The 26,150-nt window shown below is 44.4% G+C and overlaps 1 protein-coding gene across 4 annotated transcripts in view; it reads left to right on the forward strand.

Annotated features, from left to right (window-relative positions):
* LOC126473489 (3-phosphoinositide-dependent protein kinase 1) overlaps nucleotides 1–26,150 on the forward strand; it is a 408,040-nt gene that overhangs the window by 378,413 nt on the left and 3,477 nt on the right. For 3 of the 4 annotated variants that reach the window (XM_050100569.1, XM_050100570.1, XM_050100567.1), the window contains exons 2-7: nucleotides 19,911–20,178; nucleotides 20,843–20,998; nucleotides 21,235–21,477; nucleotides 22,678–22,849; nucleotides 23,826–24,111; nucleotides 25,206–25,532. In XM_050100569.1, the coding sequence (XP_049956526.1) occupies nucleotides 19,911–20,178; nucleotides 20,843–20,998; nucleotides 21,235–21,477; nucleotides 22,678–22,849; nucleotides 23,826–24,111; nucleotides 25,206–25,532 (1,452 nt within the window). Of the gene's footprint in view, nucleotides 1–16,384; nucleotides 16,477–19,910; nucleotides 20,179–20,842; nucleotides 20,999–21,234; nucleotides 21,478–22,677; nucleotides 22,850–23,825; nucleotides 24,112–25,205; nucleotides 25,533–26,150 lie in introns of those variants that run through there. The other variant, XM_050100568.1, reaches the window with a different exon arrangement.

A 26,150-nucleotide genomic window follows, 5' to 3' on the forward strand; every position in this document is an offset into this window, starting at 1 on the left:
TTTGTGTCGCACTGCTTTGAGTGTAGACCAGAACTGGGCCAGCGGTTGGTCGAGAGCTGCTGTGCCTACCCAACGGACGGTCTGACCCTGCTGTAAGTTGTTTTCTAGCACGTAAGTGTTAAACGGTTTTTGCTAATCACCACGCTAAATGTCAGTAGTCCGCGTAGTTTTTCTTCGGAATATCGTTGTACAGACGCGTGCTGCTCAGTCCCGCTAGTGGTGACGGAAGTTATTTCGTCTTCCGCGATGAAACGTAGACATCAATCTCACGTGATTGACGGTTCGCCAGTAAGAAAATTCAATGAAGTAACAACAAAGTTGAGGGAAATGCAGTTGTCATAACTTGCGGCGATCAGATTGTAGCGACCGAATGTTGCAATCATTCACTAGCGGAAATGTCGCGAATTCACTCCACTCCACTTCAGTCGTCGTGTTCGGGCCATTTGGCAGGGGGCGGACGTTACGACAGATGTGAACACATGAGGCGAGTTCTGCAAAGCCGCTGTTTCCTGAGCACGACCGCTCGTGCTGCCGTTGCTAAGTGTCTTCAGAGAATGTTGTGTGTACACACACACACACACACACACACACACACACACACACACACACACACACACACACACACACCTGGGTTTGTGCACGCAGGTGTCTCCGAGTTGTCCGCTGCAGCACACCGGCGGACATGGGAGTGGCACAGCCGCTCTTGGCCTACCCACAGCACGGTGGTGGTGGTGGTGGTGGTGGTGGTGGTGGTGAGTTTGTGGGGCGCTCAATTACGCTGTCATCAGCGCCCTTACAAAGTACCAGTTTTAACACAGTTCAATTTTTTCACACACTCCAATCTAGCCACTTTCAAATTATTATTATTATTTTCGATTATTCCCATTTAAGAGAGCGTTTGAACTTGAATTCCTTTATGATGATTGTTTGTGTTTTTTCTGAGCCCAAATTTTCTTCATGTGTTCACTGTGTTGTTTCTTTCGCTCCGCTGTCCATTTGCATCCTGGTCTCTTCTGTGTTGTGGTGTCAAATTTATGTTTTTTGATGATGTTCCTGAATTCAGTTCTGTTTTCTGCATCGTTTACTGTTATTTGTGCTTGTCTGAGGTCCTCTTCAACTTCTTTTATCCATTTTGTTTTTCCCCTGCCCGAGTTGATGACTTTCAGAATTCGCTTTGAAATTCTGTTTTCATTCATCCTGTGGATATGTCCGTAGAACTGCATTCTTCTTTTCCTTACTGTATCTGTAATTTTGTCTGTGTATTTATATAATTCTGATGTTGGTCTCTTCTTCCAGATTCCTTGCTCTTGTATCGGGCCAAAAATTTTCCTGAGAATTTTCCTTTCTTGTTTCTCTATTTCTTTGATTTTAGTTTGCCCACCTATTTGTGTTGTTTCAGATGCATACAGTGCCTCCGGAAGTACGACAGTGTTGTAGTGCCTCAATTTTGCGTTAGTGGATATGGACTTTTTGTTATAATAGTTCCACGTGAGTTTATATGCTTTCTGTAATTTTTTTATTCTTTCCTCATTGGCCTTTAGGTTGATCCCTGATGGCTGAATGATTTCTCCCAGGTATTTAAAATGTGGTACTTGTATGATTTTCCCATGGGTTGTCACAATAGGCAATTTGTCTTGTGGCACTCTTTCTATGTACTGGGTTTTCTCATATGAGATTTGCAGGCCAGTTCTTTGTGCAATTTCGTGTAACTTCTCTATGGCGTTAGTGGCTTCTTTTCTATTATTTGTGAGGATTGCAAGGTCATCTGCAAAAGCTAAACACTTCACATTGAATCTATTATTTTTTCTAATGCCAATTTGGATTCCTTTGACTTCTTTTTTCCATGTCCTGATGATTTTTTCAAGAATGATATTAAAGAGTAATGGTGAAAGTCCGTCACCCTGTCGCACTCCAGTTTGGATTACAAATGGTTCCGAGATATCCCCCATAAATTTAACCTTGGAGACTGTGTCAGTTAATGTTTCCTGAATGATTGCTCTAGTCTTTCTGTCAATGCTGAATTCTTCCAGCGTCTTGCAGAGCACTACTGTCTATTGAGTCGTAGGCCTTTTTAAAATCTACGAAAGTAACCACTGTGTTTCGGGTGTTTCTCATCTGGAGAATCATTTTCAGATTCCAGATCTGCTCTATGCATGATCGTCCCTTGCGAAAACCAGCCTGGTATTCTCCTATTTGTGGGTCAGCTTGTTCTTCTAATCTATTCATGAGAACTTTTGATAGGATTTTATATGTGACCGGTACGAGTGAGATACCCCTGTAATTATTTGGTTCAGTTTTGTCCCCTTTTTTGTGGAGTGGATGGATGAGTGCGCATTTCCATTCAGAAGGGATCTGTTCTGTTTCCCAAATGTTTAATATGATTTTGTGAATTTTTCCTGTTAATCTTTCATCATTTAGTTTCCATAGTTCTGCAATAATTCCATCTTCTCCTGGGGCTCTATTGTTTTTCAGTGTCTTGATAATTTCTACAATTTCGTTGATGGTTGGCAGTTTAGCGTCAGGATTTGGTGTAGACGTCTCGTAGTGAATGTCCTCTGTAGGTCTTTCACAGTTGAGAAGTTTGTTGAAATGGTTTGCGAGGATTTGGCAGTTATTCTTCGTGTTAGTTTCTAGTGAACCATCCAGTTTCTTGAAGCAAAGATTGGGTGGCTGGTATCCTGCAATATGTTCTTTAAACGTCTTATAAAAATTCCTGGTGTTGTTCTTCTTAAAGTCTTGTTCTATCTCATCTAGTCGCCGTTTGTCATAATTTCTTTTTTCCCTCCGAATAGTTTTCGATGTTTGTTTTCGGATTACTAGAAATTGTTGCCATTTTTCTGATGTTTTGTGACTATTGAAGTTTTTCCAGGCATTGGCCCTTTTTCTATTGCTTGGTCACATATTATATTCCACCACCTGTGTTTTCTCCTTCTCGGGGGTTGACCCAATTTCATTGTGGATTTGAGGACGTCCACAAGTTCTGTCCAGTTTGTGGTGTTTGTCTGACTAATTTCCTGTAAGATGTTTTCCTTGTTGAGTTTTATGTATTCGGGGTCTGGTCTCAGCACTTTGTTTAGTTTTGGTTTTTTTCTATTGGGTTGTAATCTGGTCTTTATCTGTAGAAGATGGTGGTCTGAGTCAAAAAATCCTCTTCTCGTTTTCACATTCAGAATTTCTGCTGTGTTACTCTTGGAGATGGCCACATGGTCTATCTGGAATTCACCCAACATTGTGTTGGGCGACTTCCAAGTATACAGTTTCTTGTTGGGTTTTTTGAATTGTGTTGACATAATTACGAGGCCGAAATTTTCGCAAAAGCTTATCAATCTTTCCCCATTCTTGTTAGTTCTCTTGTGAGCTGTATGGATTCCGGTGATTTTCCTGTATTTTTTCTCTTTACCTAATTGTGCGTTAAAGTCGCCTAACAAGATTATTACATGGTGTTTGGCAATTTTGTTTGTCGTCTCTTCAAGGTCATTCCAGATTCAAATTATTATTATTATTATTATTATTATTATTATTATTATTATTATTATTATTATATGGTAACACAAAAACACTTCTTCCTAGGCAGAGAAATTCCCAACCCGACCGAGACTCGAACCTGGGACCCCGTGATACAAAGGCAGTAACACTAGCCACTAGACCACGAGCTGCGGACCGGCACAGCTGTGATTGTGGTGTCGGCGTGACACATCGTGAGATCAGCTCCTCCGCAAAGCGGTCACTGGAGGTATCACTATTCCGCTGGTTTCTCGCTTATTCGTCCTGGATTGCTGCGCACGGTTTCGTTTCGATTTCGGGCGACCTTCGAGTGAAGAGAAGCCGAAGAACGTCTAGATCCGCAAACGCGTGCGCGTGCTGTCCCTAGTATTTTCGTCCAAGTTTCTTAGCTGCACTCCTCAAGAGGTGAGGGTGGGGACGGGGGCGGCAGCGATGATAATCTGGCTACGATCCTTGCTCCCACTCGCATTCCTCGCCGCACAGGATTCCCGATTGCTGCGAGGTCTGACTGACTGTCGGTCCTCTACGTAAATATGGGTAAGATGTTCTGCACAACTAGTCTGCAAGATCCGTCAATTTTCGATTACACTGTACGGAATTGAAACCATTTTGCAGTCATTGCAAAAACCCCAAAAAAATCTCTTCACACGAAAGATGGAGCTCACAAGACACTCGTCCCACCGATTCACTGCCACTCGACAGTGTGGCACCCTTAGCAGGTTCGATTAACGTACGGAGAGAACATGCAAACCAGAGCGACGCTCTCCGCCGAGCCGGCCGCAGTGGCCGAGCGGTTCTAGGCGCTACTGTCTGGAACCGCGGAACCGCTACAGTCGCAAGTTCGAATCCTGCCTCGGGCATGGATGTGTGTGATGTCCTTAGGTTAGTCAGGTTTAAGTAGTTCTACGTTCTAGGGGACTGATGACCTCAGCAGTTAAGTCCCATAGTGCTCAGAGCCATTTGAACCATTTTGAGCTCTCCGCCGAAGGTTCGTTTAATAAGCGCGAAAGCATCGCAGAGTCGCCCTCGACCTCCCGTAGCGGACGCTACAGGACAGGTGCGAATCGCGGCAAAGTTCTCGGTTGAAATTCCCAGGGTGTACTTTCCTAGAGGACTCGACCACAGTACCTCTCTTCCTCATACGTACAAACTCGCCAGAGGAAAGCACGAGAGGGATCAGAGCTCATTCGGTGCTTGCCGAGTGTAAGTTACAGACGCAGGCGTCGCCTTGGCGTGATTCAAAAGGCCTATGTCGATGCTGTTTAAGACCGATCCAGCCCACAAAAAGAGCTCTGTACCCGATCGTCGGACTGTGATATGCGACTTGGGTTTGCCAAAGTTAGGGCAAATGGCGCGATAGCCGGCATAGGGCAGTAGACGCGAGAGAAACGCGAGCTGTTTGTCTGCGCTCTATGGCTTCTGGGAAGGCGCCGCCGGCGTAGTTGCGACACGGCCCGTGCGTCCTCGGGAGCTCGCGGGCGCTTCCTGCCTGCAGCTTCCCCTTTCCTCCCCTCCCCGGCCCCAACCAGTGCTCTCAGCCTACCTCCCGGGCACCAGCCTCTTCCCACTGAAGACTAGCGCGAAAGCGGGTTTACTATATAAATATTGAAAACCGCGTCGTTCCTTTCCTTACCTACATATCATTTTCATTTGAGTTGCCGAATTTCCACTGCATAAAATTCTACAGTATTTGACAGTGTGTTCTACCTCTTCGCCATGTTCAAAGCGTTAGCAAGCGAGCCACTTTTTGTTGGGCACGGAGGGGTGGAAATCTCTCGGAGGCGATTCCAAGTACCTGGGCGGATGTTCGAAAGCGTTATATTTTAACTGGCGCAAAAGCTCGCGTATAGTCATGGAAATAAGTATTCATACAGTAGGTGGTGGCAAACTACGATGGTGGGTTGATAGTAAATCACCCACAGCGCCGATACGAATAAGTACGATGATGTAGCGTCAGGTAACCATATTCTTGGTAATGAAGCTTCCCATATGCCATGAATCTATTCTGGGAAAATATAATATGTTGCACTCCGCACTGTCTACGACAGGGCAAAATGTATTCATACAGCGGACTACTTTCAACCAACCAACCAACCAAACAAACAAACAAACAAACAAACGGCTGACACAGCTCCGGAGTGCAGGCCACACTTGTGTAGTCGTGTGGCGGCCGTGAAGCAACAACACGTCGGACGTGAGTACCGTGGAACAGCAGAATGGGCCGCAAGGATAAGGAAATGGCCATTGAGGAACGATACATTGTTTTCGCCCAGTATCTTCAACACAAGTCGTATGCCGAAATTGCGAACATCATAGGACGAAGCCGAGCGACTGTGCAATCTATCATTAAGCGATATAAGGACAGGCATGTAGTAATAAACAGTGAACGACACGGTCGTCCACAGAAGCTTACAACAAGAGAGACCAGAATGCTACCAAGAATCACCAAGAAAAACCCGAAAAACGACAGCATTGGCACTATCCGCATACGTACATGACCACTTCCGAAAGGACATCACTCTAAGGGCAGTTCGTACCATTTTCAGTCGTTCGGGCAACAGTGGCAGGGTCCCGAGACGAAAGCCCTACATCAGCTTTAGAACAGGAAGTGGCGGATGGAATTCGCGAAACAGCATGTATCCAAGACAGCAGACTTCTGGGATACTGTATTGGTTAGTGATGAAAGCAAATTTAATATCGTGCACAATGATGGCAGGATTTTGGTCTGGAGAAGACCGAATACAGACCTCGAGCGAAACAACATTCAACCCACGGTGAAGCACGGAGGTGGTGGAGTGATGGTATGGGGCTGTATGTCAGCCTCCGGTGTCGGAAAATTAGTGTTTGTGGAAGGTACCATGAACAGATTTGTGTATATGAACATTCTCAAACAGAACTCACAACAGTGTGTTGACGCCTTGGGTCTTCCTAGAAATTATTACTTCCAACAGGACAATGATTCCAAACATAGGGCCCAAATTGTCCGGCTGTGGTTGCTCTACAACACTCCACACGCTCTTAAAACACCAGCTCAGAGTCCGGACCTGAATCCCATCGAACACTTGTGGAGTGAGCTGGAAACACGGGTGAGAAAACACGACATCCGTTGTAAGGCCTGTTTGAAAGAGGCTCTCCTTCGAGAATGGGAAGGTATCACGTCGGAAACAAGAAATTTGGTCCATTCCATGCCACGGAGGTTGCGAGAAGTAATACATCGGAAGGGTATGCGTACGAAGTATTAAACATGTTGTGGCTTTGTTAGAAGTGTCATTTTCTCTTGGTGTATGAATACTCAATTCCCAGCGCAGTAGAGAACTTGGCAGACGTTTCTTGCATTTTGTTTTGTAAAGGCTTGTTCATTCTCGTTCTGTATACCAGCATAGCTGCATTGGTGACTGGCCAATGTGTATAGTGCACAGCCAATTAGTGTTTCTGGTTTTGTATTGTCAATAAAGGCAGTTTACTTTCCACGCTCCAGTGTATGAATACTTATTTCCATTAATGTATGTATTCTGCCGGGCAGAGCAGCGCCGGCCGTTGTGCAGAAACCCGACACCGCTACTAGGCAGCTGTCTCTAATCTCTCTGGCAGTTTTAAGAACTGCTTTTCCTTCCACCAACCTACCTTGTCTGGGCGTCCAAAAAGACGGTAGTCATAACAATTCCGTCTTACAGTGTGCGGCGCTTTTTACATTCTAAGTGTTTTATCCCAAACTGTTTTTTTCCCTTGTTGGGTTAGGGAATTCGTGTCTCACCACAGATCACGATGAATCCTCCGGTTCTCGGAAAGGAATCTTGAAAGTTAACGAGCGCCTATCTTGGGGTACCCCAATTGGTTACTACAGTATCTTGCTGCAGAAGCGCACTGAATAATGTGCGGCAAGTTGTTAGGCAGTCAAGGTATCGTGAAATGCCGGTTGTCAGTTTTCTCTTAGCAGAGGGTTGTCAACTGCAGGCCGACGGCGATTTCTGTCATCGTGACACCACTGCCGCGCAGAACGTTGGTACATCCAGTCCGTACACGACACAAATTTCGCGACGAATGCAATGGTTATGATAGTTTTTACTGTAGGGGTTTTAAGTTTGTCAGGCTGTGAATGGTTTCCTGTTGATAACTGCTACTCGTTCTTGCGAGTCCTTTTAAAGAATTTACAATCCGCAGATAGCAGGTAACTCGCAGGGACTAGGTATTTCGTCGCAACAGTTCTGGAGATAAAAAAATTTCTCTTTCACAGATATTTTATGTTTCGACACAGTAACATTCGTTCCTTCGGCTGATTATCTTCGGGTACACTCAAACCGGCACCGAAGGTTATTTCTGCAGCACGTGCTCGATGTGTTGACTGATCGCTTATTGGTTCCCTTCTCTGTGAGCATACAACTGTGTACACGTTTGTATGAAATATTCACTCAGAATAACCTCCTCAGTTGATTTACTGAATGGGTCACATAGTAGCAGTGAGTATTTTAATTAAAGTTTTCGTACTGTAAAAGTGGTTTTTAAGCCATTGTAGATACTATAATTACTAAAATAATAATCTTCACCGGATGTTCACGTTCATTGTTTCCCGATTCGCTGTTTTATCACTTTTCGTCGCGGTGCTTGGTCATAGACGGCCATTGCTCGCGACCTCGGACAGAGGCGCATCATTCTGGTCGCGGAACGGACGGCGGGCGGGCAGTGTTTACGGTGGTACCCTTGAGCTAAATGCGGACGTCGGCTGCGACGCACCGGGAAGTTGCCGCGGCCGCTTCTGTTTCATTTCCGCTTCCCTGTCGCGAGGCGCCGCTAGGTTCTCACCGTGCCAGGCTGGTGCCTCCAAGTTCCCCGTGTCGAAAAAATTCCTTTATAGATCTGTTGTACTTCGCTTTTGCGGCAGCTCCGACGGCAGGATTCGCTGTTTGATCATAGATTGTCAGAACACCTACAGAGGGAAGCGTAAATTACCACCTGAACGTGGCAGCTTTGTGCTCGGAATAAGACAGTACCCTTTGTGAATTTCAAGTCGGAGGACGATAAAGTGGAGTCCGTGTAACTTAGGGGGATGCCCAGCCAAGGGAGGCAATGAGTCGGTAATCTTAGGAGGTACCAGCCAACAACACGAAACTACTACTCTCTTCCATAAAGCTGGATCCCCATACACGATAGTGTCGTCAGATTCACGTCACCGCCATGGCAGACACAGAAAGCACCATAGGAATACAAAAAAAAGTAGAGTTGCACTATATATCGGACCCCACGTTAATTGTAGGCCCCCTATGTTTACGGAGAGGCTTCTCTGCTCTGTGCTGAGGGGTAAAACACTCTGTATTGAAACGTCCTATGGAGTTCATTATGACTTCACTGTTGTAGAGAGAAAGCTTGTCGGAACTAACACGAGAACGTTTAGATCGGTTATTGGAAATTCTCGATAACTGGGACAGTCTGGCGGCAACTGCGCGAATATATCGGAAATGTGAAACTCCAGAATCAGGCTCACCGTAATAGGATACTGTCGTCAGAGACGACGGGTTTGGTAGAATGGCGCATCATAGACATAATTACCATATCCGCAATAAGTCAGAGGATCACTGACTTTTCTAATGCCACTCGATTTATACGAGAATTCTAAAAAAGTATTGCTAGTTGATGGACGAGGCGCCCTAAAACCGCCTTCTGTAAGTGTTGCCGTAGAAGTAACAGGACGCGAACAGTGTGTGTGTGTGTGTGTGTGTGTGTGTGTGTGTGTGTGAGTGAGTGTGAGAGAGCTTGACACGGTTGGGCGCCTGTTGCCTGAGGCGCACTTACACCTCGGCTAACACGTGACGCGTGCCAGTTCGGCATCACAGCCCGCCCACTTCGCTAATGAACAGCTGCTGGCGACCCAAACACGAGGTGCGCAGCTTCTCGCGGGCGGTTGGCAGTTGCCAATCCAACAGCGGGGGTACGGAAGAACCGCCTGCTTCCGCCAGCCTTTCGTCTCTCTTACCCCTGTGTTTACCAGGTTTTAACGGGGACGTTGTCAGTAAGTACAGGTTCTCAGGGTACTAGTGGCTTGGGTTAGTGGTCGATGCAAGTCTAAAACTGCGCGGGCGGTTGCCGTTGTGTTCAGCGGTGACCGTCTTTGTGATGTCCTCTTCCGATCTGCAAATATATTTTAAGCACTATGTAACAATGCTGTGAATCAGTTCAGTTGGTACCTGTAAATATTCGTACCTAAACAGCTGTTTCTCTTGTATACTGTGTAAACCAGTGGAGACCCTAAAACAATTCGGTTAAAACGTAAATGAAAATCCAGTTACAAAGGAAAAGTATAAATATTATAAACAGCACTGAAGTGGCAACTAAGGAGATGTGTTGCAAATGTAGACAATAACACTGCATCTTCGTTAACACAGTGTATTTTACGTTGCGAACTTCGAAAATCCTTTTCCATTCAACGTAGAGTCCAGGGTGACTGAACTTGATGAAATTTGTAGCGTAGTATTTTATACGAGTTTTCTCACTGGAGCATGCTAGAAACCAAATGAATCTTTGTTTGAAAAGGGAGTATCCTGAAACACGCAAGGTGTAAAAAAACAGCATTAGTTTTTTTGCTGGTAAATAAGCGTGTCCTATACACTCAAAGAACCGTCTCAATCGCACTTGGCAGGTGCACCGTGGTACCTGATCTCTTTCAGACCTGTTTTCGTAATCCAGTACGCACCGTGTCGACGTGGACAGGACCGTGGTCGCGGTGGTGTAGTGATTCTCTGAGTTGACGGTCTTATATATATATATAATGTGTGTGTGTGTGTGTGTGTGTGTGTGTGTGTGTGTGTGTGTGTGTTCCCGGCGCGCCGCGCGTTAACCTAGTCGTTAAAGGGGTCCTTGCGCCAGCCGCAGCCGGGCCTGCTTACGTAACACCTGTGACGTAGTACGCGGCCGCTGCCGTGACGTCAGCGCCGCCGCCATCGATCCCCGCCGCTGCAAACTGCGCCGAAATGTCGGTGCTCGCTGACTTACGTAAAACGGCGAAGGCATCGTCCGGCGTCCGCGCCGTGTATTCTGTACGCCAAGACAACCACAACAACCACCACCACCAACAGCAGGCAGCTCTCAGGGGGTTTCGCGGCTGCTCTCACCTCGCAGCGGCCCCATGCGTGACGAAACGCTGCGGGGAAAGTTCGCGAAACAGCGAGAGACTGAGAGTCGTGGCGCAACGGCTGCGATCGGGTCGCCCCGCAGTGGGGAAACAGCCCTCGTGCGCCGCAAATAGGCCAGCGGCGGCCGTGTATGGTTGACCTGGTTACGGGCGCAACAATCCTGTCAGCAGACTAGACTGCCCCACCTGGATCACACGAGAGTGGCTGTAGAGTTTGCGGACTGTTCGTAAGGAACAGGCCCATAGTTTCGCTGGAGCGCGATTTCTCGCTTCATTGGTGCGAAGGGAACGCCTGTTCTACCATTTTCGTTTTTATGAGCGATGAGGGCGATGAAGATATTTCGTACCTGTATTAGCTAAATAGATGCACATATCATAGATAATATACGCCTAAAGTGTACATAAAGTTTTTGCCTCGTAGCCAATGTGCACAAAGGCATAGACGTTTTAGCAACTTATTTTTCTCTGAAACTGATTTTCCCAATTTCTATTTGTTCGTATGAACTATTTTCTCCCGGGGAGAGTGCTTCGTGAGGTCACTAAAATGTGAATAATCATTTTCTCGTAGTCGCCTCAGTAGTAAAGTTTCATCAGGTGTAATTGAAATACCGGTTCTGTTGCTATAACACTAGAATTGGAGAAATAACTGCAGCACCGATAAAGTCGCGTGTGCCGTTGGCGGATAAAGTTCAGTTTCCGATTTAGCTGTAAGTTTTGAAACCGCGGGCCCCGTATAATTTCGTCTTATACTGAGGCTGCCCCAGATACTCAAGCATTGCGTTATGATGCGTGCCTGAAATTGTGCCGTGTGACAAAATACCGAACCGTGTTGCAGATGCCCAGTGGCTTTACATGACTCTGAATTTTGCTGGCGACAGCAACAAAAAACATGAACGTGTTGCGCTGAGTCCTTGTCTAGCACTTGGCTGGACCATGTGGGGGAACAAAACCTTTAAGTAGACGGAATGATAGAATTCTGCTGTATAGGATGGCGGGCGAACTGTGGTCGACACGAGAACAACACTAACACTGCCAGAGAGGGGATTTCTGGCCAGAAGTAGTCTATTTGTATCGAGCATCGGCCTTAATTTGAAGAAGGAATTTCTGAGAAACGTACGTTCGGGGCAGAGCACTGTACGGAAGCGAATCGTGCTCTGGGTATAAACAGGAAACGGAAAGCGAAACTTTTTAGATGTGATAGTTAAGAGGATTGATAAGAGATGCTCTTTGTAGAATCGGCAAGGAGAGAAAGCAGTGGAAAACATGGCAAGAAGGGACAGTATAATAGGACTTACGTTAAGACACGGTGAATAACTTCCATTGTACTTGACGTTGCTTTAGAGTATGAAACTCCAAGGCAAGACAGATACTGAGATATATCCAACAAATAACTGAACAACTCCTGAGAGTTGTCACAGATGAGCAATTCGCGGCGGGCCGCATCAGACCAGCCCATTTAGAAGACGGACGACTCAGAATAAAGCACGATGGCAGTTAGTGATGACTAAAACATAGGCACACATGGCGGTGGCATTAATCCGCACGCCTCAGTTGTGCTGACACGTCACCAGAAAGCGACCGCCACTCCGTGGCTCCCTTGCCGTCCCGAGAAGCGAGAAAGAGTCGTGGGATAATCAAAAAGTGAAGGTCCATGTGGCAGAATATGCGCCGGGCAGCAAGCTGTGGCGGAAATCAGCGAAGCAGGCCGATCCTGCAGTCGATGCGGAGGACGCGAGATCGCCGAAGCAGCAGCGGTAGAGCGATGTCGAATTATGCATCCGAGAGCTAAATATATCTGGGCAGCTTTTAGACAGAAAGCGCCTTGTTACGAAAAGGAAACGATCTGGGCGGCGCTGATGGTCCCGGAGCTGCGCTGCAGCCAGTACGTCCTTCACGCCTGACTGATGGCGAACAACATATGTAATTCCAGGCTATTACGTCGCTACGAGGCCAAAAGAGAATTCTCACGGCAATGCTTGTTTGCGACACGTGTTTATACCCAGCACTGCAGCTGCAAGCCTTTGCTGCTCGTTACCTCGACACACACACACACACACACACACACACACACACACACACACACCTCTCTGGTTTAGGCCAAATTAGGTCTGCTGACTTCTCCCGTCTCCAAAGGTACATAATGAAATCTTTCTTCTCCAAAGGTATATAATGTAAGATTTTAACGTTATGATCTCGGGCGTACGCGGAACATGCTCCTTTCATTTCTTTTTGATCTGCAGTCTTCTCGATTACAAACTTCACACCTGATGTAGATGATCCTGATTTTGTCTTTTATCGCTGGACCCCTTTACATATTTGACGCACTGAACTGCTAATGTTTCTAATCGCCTGAGATGCTCCTTTCTTTAAGCCCAACATTCTGATCTCGATAAGGTAGAAGCTGCCATAACCTTAGATTTCATTTACGTCTGTTTCCTCACCTTCCATTTGAGGGTTCAGCCCCACATACTGTGACAGGTGTGTTATGTTTTTTTATATGGACGAAATAATGAAAATTAAACATTTGCACCGGAGTTTTAACATGGATACAAATTTTTGACTTCGCTGGTTCTTAACATAAGAAAAACATTGCTACAGTTTTGAAATTCAGGGCATGTAACTAATATACTGCTCTCCTCATTTTGTTTCCACTTTCTTGAGTAATTACTTGATCACCAGCATGCAGATATTGACAAACGGTTAGCTTCATAATTAGATTCCCAAAAGTGCATTATCGCCTTGCCATGTTATTTCATATGCAGATACTAAATAGCGCTGGAGACATACGGCATACCTGTATGATACCTTGGTTTGTGCCATTCTCTGACGATAAGTGGTTGCAAAGATTCTGAATCATTTGCACGTAGTGTCTTAGGTAGCCTCTGTTCCACATTTATCCTATCTTTTTCCTGTCAAGACGATCATATTCTTCACAACGCATTTCACAGTTCTCCCACTACCCCACGGCAGGTGTGCCCCTATCTCCATTCTTTTGTTTGCTGCAGTCGTCTACGGCTGTGTTATCTCTGTGAACGATGCAGGTGCCATGTGTACTCTGCCTCCGGATAAATTGCAGCTGCTTTCTTAGTCTGTATCCATTTTGTACGCGGCATCATCAAATACATTCGCGATTACCCATACTTTCCCCACAGCATCTTTTGATGATCATATGTCGTGCTTAACATCGTTTCGGTAATACGTCTCAAAGGACCGTTTCTGAATTTTCCTGTCATGTGGCTGGCCGCGTCTATCTTGCTTCACTTTGCTCGGCGAGGAAGGTTGTGCAGTGAGAGGGAACTCGTACACGCAAGGAACAGGTTTCAGATCCGAGTCGTACTGTCATCGCGGCTTCTCTGAATTGTTTTTCTTCAGAGCTAGCACACAGCGCTCATGGACAGCGGCACGTGACTTTCAGCTTCCTTTTGCCTACTTAGTGTCTTACGGTAAAGTGATGAGCCATTAAGAGACTGAGAGAAACGTTTGCTTGTTTGTACCTCTGTCTCGCCAGTAGCCTGTATCAAAGGCAGTTACTAGGCGAATGTACGTCCACCAGTGTTCTGTTTTGCCTTCTGCCAGTACATTTCCGTGGCTTATTTTTGACAGATAGCTAGACCGTATTTATACTCAGCGAGGCAGTCTGGCGTATCGCTTGGGCAAACAGCGATGATTTGTCACATTTCAGAGATAGCAGGCCAGCGCGTGGTGATTTTACTCTTTGGTTTGCAAACCGTAAATAAACACCGTTCTCATTGTTGATTAAGTGCTTCTCGAGTTCTGCTCGAAATTTTAATCCGATGTGCCTCTTTTCAACACGAAAAGGAAACGAAACAGAGATGAGCTGCGATATAATTTCAAATGTAAGTTATAACTTTTTGTTTTTGTAGCAAGCATTTCCCGGATTTACATTCTGTATTAAATGTAGATAAAATGTATATGGTTAATTTTATGGAAAGAAAAGCGACCAGCATAGTTTTGGTTGTATCGGAGTTATTTCACAAACATTATAAAACGGAAGTCTTAGTGAATAAACATGTATATTTTTAACTCAGCTGACGCTGCACTCGAGTAAATGTCTCATTTTCAAAATATTGTAACTGAATGTTAAAAAAACAGTAGTTAACTCAAAAGATGATTTCATTTGTATGTGCGTAATACGCATCGAAATACTCGTCGATTTTCTATTTTGCAGTAAATTTTTGAATTACCTTGTGATTTTAGTTATTCGTACACAAAAATGTATTCAGTGTGGAGTAAAACTTGGCCACAACGTATTGCTGACCTCGTCACACAGCAGGACGTACATATGCTCAAAATGGGTTTGTATAATATGGACAGAATTTTGTCAAAATATTAAGTTTCATTAATTAAATTCATTTAAATCCAGACATTTCGTCAATGAAACGCCACGACTCTGCCACGTGGCACTTTGCAACAGGATTCCACCAAAATTTGTAGATAAGACTGATGATGCATGCAGAAAAGTTTCCATAACATCAGACCCGTATTTAGGACTCTTTACACTCCTCGGTAAAAAAAATCCCCCCCCCCAACTTGAAATACACACGTTAGTTATTGTTTGCCTAACAATTGGGCATATTTTTTGTCTATTTAATACTTAACTATGCGTTGCACCTAAAACCGAACTTTAATAAATAAAATTTACAAATGGAAACTCACTTGGGGAAGGTGTTTCTTCCCTGCCTCAGTTCTTTGAGGATTCTATTAAACGTCAATCGTAAATGGTTATCAGAATATCGCAAAGGAGCATCCATTGACAGGCTAGGAATCACATTAGAAGTCAGTTGCCATGTGGTATGAGGAACTAAAGCGAACTGTGTTTCAGTCGTCCACGTGAATGTCATACAAAGTGCACCTGCTACTCTGATGTTAAAAGCGCATGCGCGCCGTAAAAAAAGTTAACAAAGGTGTAAGTCAATCGATCATTTAAGTGTGTGAGGTTAAAAATATTACTTTCGTAAAACATGCCAGAAGAGTTGCAAAATTTGTTTTGTTTATGAGCCGGGAGAAATATGCATTGATATCTTTGGTTGAGAGTTTATTAGCAGAGGTAATGAAACCACGCTGGTGTGGACGTACGTTAACATTATTTTAAGCACGTTTACATAATCATCAGTCGAAAATGAAACGTGTGAAAACTGTCTCGTAAATTATAAAAGGAGCTAATTAACATCACTGTATGAAACTATTTCCTACTTTTGCTAATAGTATCAAGAATACACGACACTACGTAACACTTTTGCCTGTGCGTCAATTAATATTTGCCGGTTAACGGGAGATCTAAATTTTAGGAACTTGTTTGGTGCCCATGGTTTTTATAAAATATTGCCTCCCCCCCGCCCCCCAAAAAAAATGCTGCCCTAGGCAGTTGCCCAGTTTGGCCCTCCTCCCAAATAAGACTCTGCAAAACGTCCACGGCATCGGGATATTGTACATTTGAAGGTTCAGACGGTTAGGTCTTGCAGTACGTACTTAACAGTAGTATCGCTACGTACTGCAAATACGCACAGTAGCAGGCTGACTTCCATTATTTGTTAGATGCAGGCGTAACGTAAGTTTCCTGGGTGTGTAACGGCGAGTTCAGTGTATAAACCGAAAGACTACAGCGATAAACGTCAAAATTCGCAATCTGCGGAGGTACAGCGAGCGCGGGCCCCGCGCCTTTGGGAGGGGGTGTGACGTCAGTGTCACGTGACGCGGCTGGCCTTTTGCCTCCCGTCGAGGCTGACTCGGCAGTCAGTGCGTTCGAGGCTGGCGTGGAGTGCCGTGCGTCGCTCTCTTGCGTCTTCATGTCTCTGCGCTGTAGCCGCGGGGATCTGCTAGTCGAAAAGGTAACGGCTGGCGCTAGCTTCGCTGTCGTTGTACTCGTGTCCACCCCCGCCGCCGGTGAATGCTGGAAGGCGTTGCTGGAATTTTACAACTTACTATGGTCTACGGGCAGCAGCGATGAACGTCCTAGTTGCTGTAGCGTTCCAGGAGTTACGTAATATCAGGTGCCGCGGAACTGAGACCAGTCTCCATTACCTGCTGAAATATTTGCCGAAGCTTAATATACCAGCGTTTGAGAGGGGGTTTCAGCAGGTCGCACACATGACGTAGCAAAGGTTTTTTGATATTGTCCTGTGTAATTAAAATTCTTAACAAAACTTCACACCGTTTGCTGGGATAGATAGGTCTCTCTCTCTCTCTCTCTCAGCAGCGCGCACAGCTCCGTCAGGATCGGCTCTCGCTTATCAGGTAACAGATAAGACTTCCGCGTGCACTTTGGAAACTTCCCGATGCCGCGCGGGCTTGTTTACCGCTCTCGCGCGGGATGTTCACGTGCGCGGTGGCTGATGCCGAGGTCAGCGGGTTGAATGTCCAGCTGAGCTGTTCCTTCCCCGTTACATTCCTGGCGTTCCGTGACAGCCGGGGCTACTCATTTGTAAGCGACATTGTGCTGGGACTCTCCGTGCCAGGCCGCAGTGGTTAGCTTACCCTGAGGCTTTTTGTCTGCATTGAAGTCGTCAGCTTACCGATGCGCAGCGTTTATGTTCCCTGTTTGCCACAATATTTATATTAAATTTGTCACAAAGAATCGATACTTTTTGCACATATTTAGGTAAGATGCCCATGGCTTTCTGGAGGAAGCGCGCACGTCTACAGCAATTCACGAGCGCGAACGCGATTTTTCCCCGAGTCGCATTAAAAAGCGCGTACAGGTATGTTCGTACCGGCAGCGTATCCTTTGCGTGAGCCTTGACAGGCGTTGATATGTAAAACGTAAAACTTGATGTTGTCTTCCGTTCAAAAAATTGCGCCCCAGTCCATGCTGCGCTATATTTATCCAACACGATTCTGTATCACTTGGTTTATCTACATCTACATTTACATCTATACTCCGCGAGCCACCTTACGGTGTGTGGCGGAGGGTACTTATTGTACCACTATCTGATCCCCCCTTCCCTGTTCCATTCCCGAATTGTGCGTGGAAAGAACGACTGCTTGTAAGTCTCCGTATTTGCTCTAATTTCTCGGATCTTTTCGTTGTGATCATTACGCGAGATATATGTGGGCGGTAGTAATATGTTGCCCATCTCTTCCCGGAATGTGCTCTCTCGTAATTTCGATAATAAACCTCTCCGTATTGCGTAACGCCTTTCTTGAAGTGTCCGCCACTGGAGCTTGTTCAGCATCTCCGTAACGCTCTCGCGCTGACTAAATGTCCCCATGACGAATCGCGCTGCTTTTCGCTGGATCATGTCTATCTCTTCTATTAATCCAACCTGGTAAGGGTCCCATACTGATGAGCAATACTCAAGAATCGGACGAACAAGCGTTTTGTATCATCCTGTCTAACCATGTAATCTTAAAAATATTTCTGTATCACATTTCAAAAGCTTCTGTTCTGTTGTCTGTAGCGTTTGTCGACGTTTCTCTTCTATATTATGCTACGCTCCAGATATATACTTTCAATGAAGCTTTACTTGGTATGTAATCCTAAGTATTTCATACTTTCTTTTCTGCCGCGTTCAGTTATTTTGCTGCCCAGATGGCAGATCTCACCCACTACTTCCATCATCTCATTTCTTGGGTCACTTGACGTGAACAGACTGTGCTCCATTGCCTCCACTAAAATTTGATTCTGAAGTACTGTTCTAAACTTCCTCTCATCGACGTTAACGGCAGTCTGTGCGCCATCGAAGTGGCTTTCGACCAGGCGTCCGTAGGTAGCCCTAAAGATTGAACTTCAGCTTATCTGACGTAGTCCTGGGGTAGTTTACTTACGACAGCATTCGGTGGATTTATCTGTGTAGTGTAGTTTTCTCAGAGTACCAGCTGTTGCGCTAGCGACTACCACCAGTTGCGGTAATGTGGCCTTCTTACCGGAAAGACAGTTACCACTCTGCGCATTCCTGACGAACCGCTGCGCCCGGCCAGTGAGCTGTCAGCCGAGCCTGTCGCGTACTGTTAGGTGTGGGCAGCTGGACTAACGGGCCGCCAGTGTGGCAGAGACCTTGGCATTTGTGCGCTCATCTGGCGCTGCGGAGCCTTGAAGGCGCGGCTATCGACCGCTGCTCGCCGTGACCCCTGACCTTCCGCACCGCGGCCGCGCGTTGCGGCACCATACAGGAGTACTGTACTGTACTTCTGCCACCCTCCCCTGCTTCTCTCCTAGTTACGGAAATCTGAAAGCAGGCACACTTAGGGCTAGGCATGCGCCGTGTTGCGGCTGAACCTTCAAGGGACCATTGTCAATAAGGCGGGTGTATCGCTTATCTAGTAGCAGAGTTACGATCGTATGATATATCTCTAGGTATGCGATAGGCTGCTTAATTTTTGAGTAGCAGAACCTGGCATGTTATTGGAGTGACAGTGTTGGACAGAAACTGAAATAACTTTGTGTGCCTGCCCTTTCAGAGTGTGATAGAACCACCGGTGTTCAGAATACACACAAACAATTCGTTGTGTAAGGTCAGCGTCCATGTTCACAGACAATGCTGTTATGTACAGGTTAGTAAGAAACTGCAGGAAGACTTGCAGGCAATTTTCACTTTGTATAATAAGTGGCAGGTCTCTTTAATTTTGGGTAAATGGGAGGCAATGCCTTTTGAGAGAGAACGCATTATTTGATTACAAGATCAGAGGTAAATGTCACAGCATTTAAACATTTAGGGATAATACTAGAAGGCGAATGGATGAAATTAATGTTTGCAAGGATTTTGAGAAAGAAGTGTCTAAAGGAAATAGACATTAAAGAGACTTAAGCGCATGCTGCTAGAATCTTAACAGGCCAGTACAGCCCATATGCAAGAGTGACAGGCTCAGAGAACTCCAGTGGGAATCTTACGAGAAAAGGCCCCACACATGCGATGATAGTGCTGCTCCGTAGCATCTCACGTGGGGATCCTGAGAACTGGCAAGTGTAGAGAGATACGTAGAATTGACATATACTAAGATGGTGTTATTAGTTAATGACACATCTCAAGTTTGACTATTTAGCGCACACCGTGTCATATTACTGAGTAGCGAAAATAAATTTTTGTGACAGTTTCAAGTAATGTTACTATACTGCACCTCTCATTTGGCGATCAGATTCTGTGTAGAGGCACACAGGAAACACATGCTTCTGATGCAGTTTACTGTGGCTGTAGGAACCTGATTGGTTGAATATTAAGATACAGATTTTTGATGTGTTAATTCAGTAGTACAGAGAAGGAGCTTCCACAGTGCAGTTGTTTACACATGTGACAGTAAGTTCACAGTTGACTTTTCTTCTTTACAGAGAGTGGCAACTGCAAACCCAGGAGCCATGCCCCCAGTGAGCGTGCCAGTGGCAGTACCGGTGGCAGTCGGGGGTGGCGGAGGTGGTGGTGGCAGGGTGCCCCTACAGGAGCCTCCAGCTGCAGCCTCACCGCCACAGGGCCAGGGCAACGCCGCCCCCACCGTCAAGCGCACACCCAATGATTTCATCTTTGGGAAGGCAATTGGCGAGGGTAGCTTCTCGACCGTCTACCTCGCCAAGGATATCCACACCGGCAACGAGTATGCCAGTAAGTGAAACTGAAATTCTGCTCTTTGTATCTTCTGTACTGCAGAGTTTTGAGCAACTGATAGAAATTCCTTAATGACTTCAGAAATAGGTTTTTAAGAAATCTGTGGCTGTTGCATAGAAGAATTAATAATCTCTCTTTGTATTGGTCAGTAAAATTTTCATTAAATAATTGCCTCATGTTAACTTGTTGGGAATAACCTTAGGATGTTGTTAAACATAAATACTTCAGTTATTAAGGTACTCTTTGTATTGATGTAATGTGGTTCATAGTACTATGTATTTTATTTTCACTCATTGCCGTTCTTTCACAAAAGATTAGGTGATAGGTTAACAAAAAATGTGTAATGTATGATGATCAGTTTATTAAAAAAATGCAGTCAAGAGGTTTCAGTAGAAATTCTGTATCTTAGACCTGTATGTTAGTCAGTAGTTTATTAATACTGAACATTATTGGGAAACATTCTGAGAAACTGCTCTATTAGTCATATTCTGTTTTCATTACTACTGAAATAGTTTAATGTTCTGTATGACTCTTGTACCCCCCCCCCCCCCAAAAAAAGGGCCATGTCTCACAATCCTAGAAGCTCATTTCTTGTTCCTTATGTCATGTTGTGGTGTTCAATAATTGGATAAAAAGTGACAGTTATTTTCATCTGTTACAGTAAAGGTTTGCGAGAAGCGTCACATAATCCGTGAGAAGAAAACTGAGTATGTTCAGCGAGAGAAGGAAGTGCTTCACATCTTGAGCTGCAACAAGAAGACCTCTGCTCCATTTTTCACCAAATTGTACTGCACCTTCCAGGACGTGGAACGGCTCTGTATCCTTTCTATCATCATAGAAAACTAACTTACAGGAATCTGTTGCTTTGTCAGTGTTGTAATGATAAACTCAGTTCAGAATTTTAACCAGTGTTTGCTTTAAATTCACTGTCGTCATGTAAGAAACAAGTGTCTGTTCCCTCGCTGTGTATAACTCTAGTGAAGTTGCTCAAAACTTGTTTTATACTTTGATTGTTCACACACAGTGCTGTATTTCCTTGACTATGTTGTTTAGATTTTGTGCTAACATATGCGAAGAATGGTGAATTGCTACCGCATATAAACAAAGTTGGTTCATTCGATATTGCGTGCACGAGATTCTACGCTGCTGAGATTTTGCACGCTTTGGAACACCTGCACAGTTTGGGCATTATCCACAGAGACCTAAAGCCAGAAAACATTCTTCTGGATGAAAGAATGCATATCCTCATTGCAGATTTTGGGTCTGCCAAGATTGTTAATCGGAAGGAAGTGGAAGGTAAGTTTCAGGAATTTCTTACTTGCAGTCAAAGGATGAGTCGTGTAATATGCAACACTCATTTTATTTCATGAAGGGTTAGTTACCAAAAATAGGCTTTTTCAGTAAATATTCTCTCCAAATGGGCACACAATTATATTATAAAGTCAGTATTCTCAGTTCTTGGTGGAGCAACGGGGATGTATTTTAACATTCAAAACCTGTCCAAAAGTTCAGCTCCATGGTTTACTGCTAGTTAATGTTCATATTTAGTAAAAGTATCTGGCATGTGCTGAAACTAAAAAGCAGAGGGGCCAGAATCTTCTAATGCAGTGTACACATCAAACTTCTTGCCGTATATAGTGGTGCAGCCTGGCACAAAAGCCACCCGAGTCTCTTCATCCTGGAATAACAAATCCAGGTCACCTTGCCCCAGTCTCTGCACATTCCTTAGATTATTTTGTGAAAATTTTTCGCTTCAATCTACGTGTTTGTCGAAGAGCTTTCAAATCTTGTGAATAGAAAAAAAGTTCCCATAAGAAACTATGCTTACTACAACATTGCAGTGATAAGCCAATAGATTTGAGTGTCCTACAAATAAGTATGCACTTCAGGATCATCTACCAAAAACATATCAGTATTTTGAACTGTTCAGGAGATGATAGTTGTTAGATCATATAACTCCCTATGCATGTTAAGTTGTGAACACTTACAAGAAGTCTGGAGCTTGCATAATGCTTGCGCCCATTTAGCCATTCCCAGATCAGTTTCCTGAATTTTGAGGAAAGGCTAGTTTGAACTCGTAGCAGTTGAGTATGGAAGTTTGTGATGAGAGTTTTTGTCATTGTCTTGCATTCAGGGATTACTCATCTACCTGTTTGTTCACACAAAGTTTATTGGAGTTTTCTTTGATGACTTACGTTCTTCCATTCATAACTCGCTTGCAGTCTCTCTCTCTCTCTCTCTCACTCACTCACTCACTCACTCACTCACTCACTCACTCACTCACTCTGTTAGGGCATCATTTGTTTCCGCCCCTTGTAATCAGAATTTTCTCATCAACATTATATACATTAAACTCATTGCAAACACCTTTCATACATATTAGATCACTTATTACAAAATCATTTAAGTCTCTTTATTACAAAATCATTTACCGTCCCAGATAATCTTGCTGTATTTGTATTTTCATCTCAGTTTACTCTAGTTTTTGTTTCACAGATCAAAACAAGGATAACCCTAACTTCCGTCGCCGCAACAGCTTTGTGGGCACAGCGCAGTATGTCTCACCTGAGCTGTTGACTGACAAGTCGGCCTCCTACAGTTCGGATCTCTGGGCCCTTGGTTGCATCATATACCAGATGGTGGCTGGACTCCCACCTTTCCGATCAATGTAAGTTCTCTCAGTGGACACACACCATTGTATCAAATTTTTTTACCATTTAGTGATCTTACATGCAGTTCATATTGTCACATGTGATTAGGTAAATAACAGTAAGTGCAAGAAAATAATAAAAATAGGTTCACTCCATTAAATATCATTTGTGATTCATGTAAAAATTTTAGTGGTTTCTCACACTCTTTTAGAATTTTTAAGCAGAGCAAAATCCTTTACTTTCAGCCAGACTCTTGCAGGTAGTTTCTTCAACAAAGACAAGGAAATTATACACAGGCAACATAGTGTCATATTGAATTATTTGAAGTAATCCTTACATTATTCGGTGGTCGTAGTCCTGCAATGCTCCTAATAGTCTTCTATAGCTATTGAAATACTAATTTTGACCTTACAGAATCACCCCAATAGTTTAAATATTACGTAACATCACTGGTGGATAGGTGGATGGAATTTGCTACAGGCATATATCCTCAGCTTGTACACTAGATCATATGTACCATTCTGCCATATAATTTTCTCCTGTGGGTATGCTGGCTAAGTCTGTGTATAATTTTGCCAGTTTTATAACCATGTCTGGAAGCATACAGATTCACTCTCTCACTTCCACCTTCTTTTTTCTGTAATGTATGTATCGGAAGTCCAGTTGTATATCCATTAATTGCTACCACAATATTCATACACATTTTGAAGATTGGTATCACATTTGCTGTTGTCATCTTAATATAGCATTGTCACGGAATCCAGTGAGGTGAAAGTAGAATCTTTGATATATGCTCTGTATAATTTTATACAGTCACCCTTAGGAATATTTATATTTAGTAACTGTTTCCGAGTGTTAAAGCTAGACTAATGTTGGTGTGTAGCACTCTCCCATACTATTAGTTTCCTTACAAGAATGTTACCAGGGACTACAGCATATGTTTCCATTACTCAACCAGTGAACTCATACTGACGAGATTTACTTCTATTCCAGGAGTGAGCACCTTATATTCCAGAAGATAGTGAAGCTGGAGTACGTCTTCCCAGATGGTTTCAGTGCTCCAGCCAGAGACCTGGTGGAGAAGCTACTGGTTCTTGATCCTGTGCAACGGTTAGGGGCTCGTGACAGGCCTGAGGATGGGCACGGGTACCCTTCATTGAGAGCACATCTGTTCTTCAAGGGAATTTCTTTTGAATCGCTGTATCTGCAGACACCTCCACAAATCTACCCCTACCTGCCGGGAACGTCAGAGCACGAGGAAATGCGGAGCCACTACAGAGTGAGTGTTTTGCTGCGTGTCTGTATGTTCGAAAGTTACGGAAAACCTCTATAGTTACTCGTAAACAATGTGAAATGCAGATTCCACCCTATTTGGAAGATTTGAAAACACAGAAGCTTGAGATACAGAACACATCAGAATTCTATCCTTTAAATGGAGAACTGAATTGAAAAGAGGATGTATGTTGAAGGTCTTGGTCGATAAGTATTATAAGGTATAGGGCAATTGTTAATAGGCCAGTATAGAAAACTTGTCATCTGATGCTTTCTTATATAAGAGTGATTTGCAGACAAATTCTATTCTGTTTATTTTGGTTAGTAACTAATACTTTCAGGATTACTAGCTTTCCTAGTAACCACTGATTAGTGTCAAAAAGTGTGGAAGTAACTGAAGTTGTAAACTAAAGATATTAACCACTGCACAGAATCTTTGAGCACGACAAGGCAGGAAGTGTGATAGTACTCGTTAATTACGTATCAAATACACTACTGTAGTGTGTGGCATTTATGTACAATACTGTTGTCATAGGACTGTATAGTGAAAACAAGTTTAAAGGGTGCAAATCACTATGTAAATAGTGGCTATTGTATGAGGGGCACAAGTCGATGCCAATATTGCTTGCAATTCAATTGCTAATACTGTATACACGTTGATAAAGATTTATTGTTTCTTACACTAGGGAGATAGGTTTCTATATATTAAGCAGGCCCATGCTAATCTAATGACGTTGTAAGCATTCAGTTGCATTTTTTCACAATGTTTGGGACCAAAACACTACAGATCTAGCACACATCATCACACAGGTTGTATGAATATTGCATGAAAAATCATGGACAATCTAGCAGAGGAAAAGAGTGTACACAGACATAAATTGTGAAGAAAATATGCATTCCAAAACAGTACTTAAAACCACTAACAACTGTAGCTTTACACAGAACATATGTGAACGTAATTCTTAGAGGAAGAGACATTCTGATACGAGGAAGAGTATTTTAATTACAAATGTATTTTAACTTAAAAGCACCCGACGATTGATTTGTGTGAGATTTCCATTTATAGCAATTGTTTGCTGAGAGCACGTTTTCTCTGTGCAGGTGCCAGACCACTTGGAGCCCGGGCTGGACGATCGGCAGCTGACACGGCTTCTCGGCCTCGACCTGAGTGGCGCGGTGGAGCCCGTGGCGGAGAGCCCTGCGGAAGACGGGAGAGAGTCGCAGACCGAGCAGGAGGGCCGGCCGCAGGACGTGCCTGCGGTGCGCCAGCAGCAGCAGCAGCAGCAGCAGCAGCGGAAGCGCGCTGTCACGGACCTGTCCCCGGCGGAGGTGCGCCGCCGCACGGACCTGCAGGAGAAGGAGAGCAAGTGGCACAATCTGGTGCAGGGGAACCTCATCCTCAAGCAGGGGCTCGTCGATAAGAGGAAGGTGAGCATTGCATAGGGCATAACTTTTTAAACTTTTACCTGAACCTCCACCCTTCTATCACTACCTGTTTTGCTCCTATCCTCTTGCCCACATTATTCTTCTTACTAACCTTTGGGTACCACATCATAATTTAGGTATATCTCCATTTTTTACTGGAGGGTCTCTGTTTAAAACCCAGGTTGTTTTTATTATTTTGACAGAAACTTAAAATCCTGAGTGTACCCAGGCAACTTGAGAACAGACCTCCAAAAAATAAAACCCCACTTCCACTTGTTTTCAGTCATGATAGTTAAGTGTGTGTTCACTAGAGAGCATCCAGTACTACATTCGTATCCCGGTTGTAGTGTTTCGGTCGAGGTGGCTGCTACTAGACATCGTCTCTACTGTGTGCAGCTTTGGTTACTCGATAACAATAGGTGTGCTTTCGGCATCTCTCCTGCGTCATTGGTTTGACCGTACTTAAAAAAAAGTGTAGTGATTCTAAGTTTGACATTGAATTTAGTGGAGGAGAGTGTAATGTTACTTCATGAGAGACTGAAAGTGAAAGTGATGGCAGTTAGTCGAGTGAAGAGTGCTCGACAGTGATGAGGTAAATGCACGGACTGTGCTCCAGACCAT

This window comes from Schistocerca serialis, chromosome 4, assembly GCF_023864345.2.
Source record: "Schistocerca serialis cubense isolate TAMUIC-IGC-003099 chromosome 4, iqSchSeri2.2, whole genome shotgun sequence".
Classification (NCBI taxonomy): Eukaryota; Metazoa; Arthropoda; class Insecta; order Orthoptera; family Acrididae; genus Schistocerca; species Schistocerca serialis.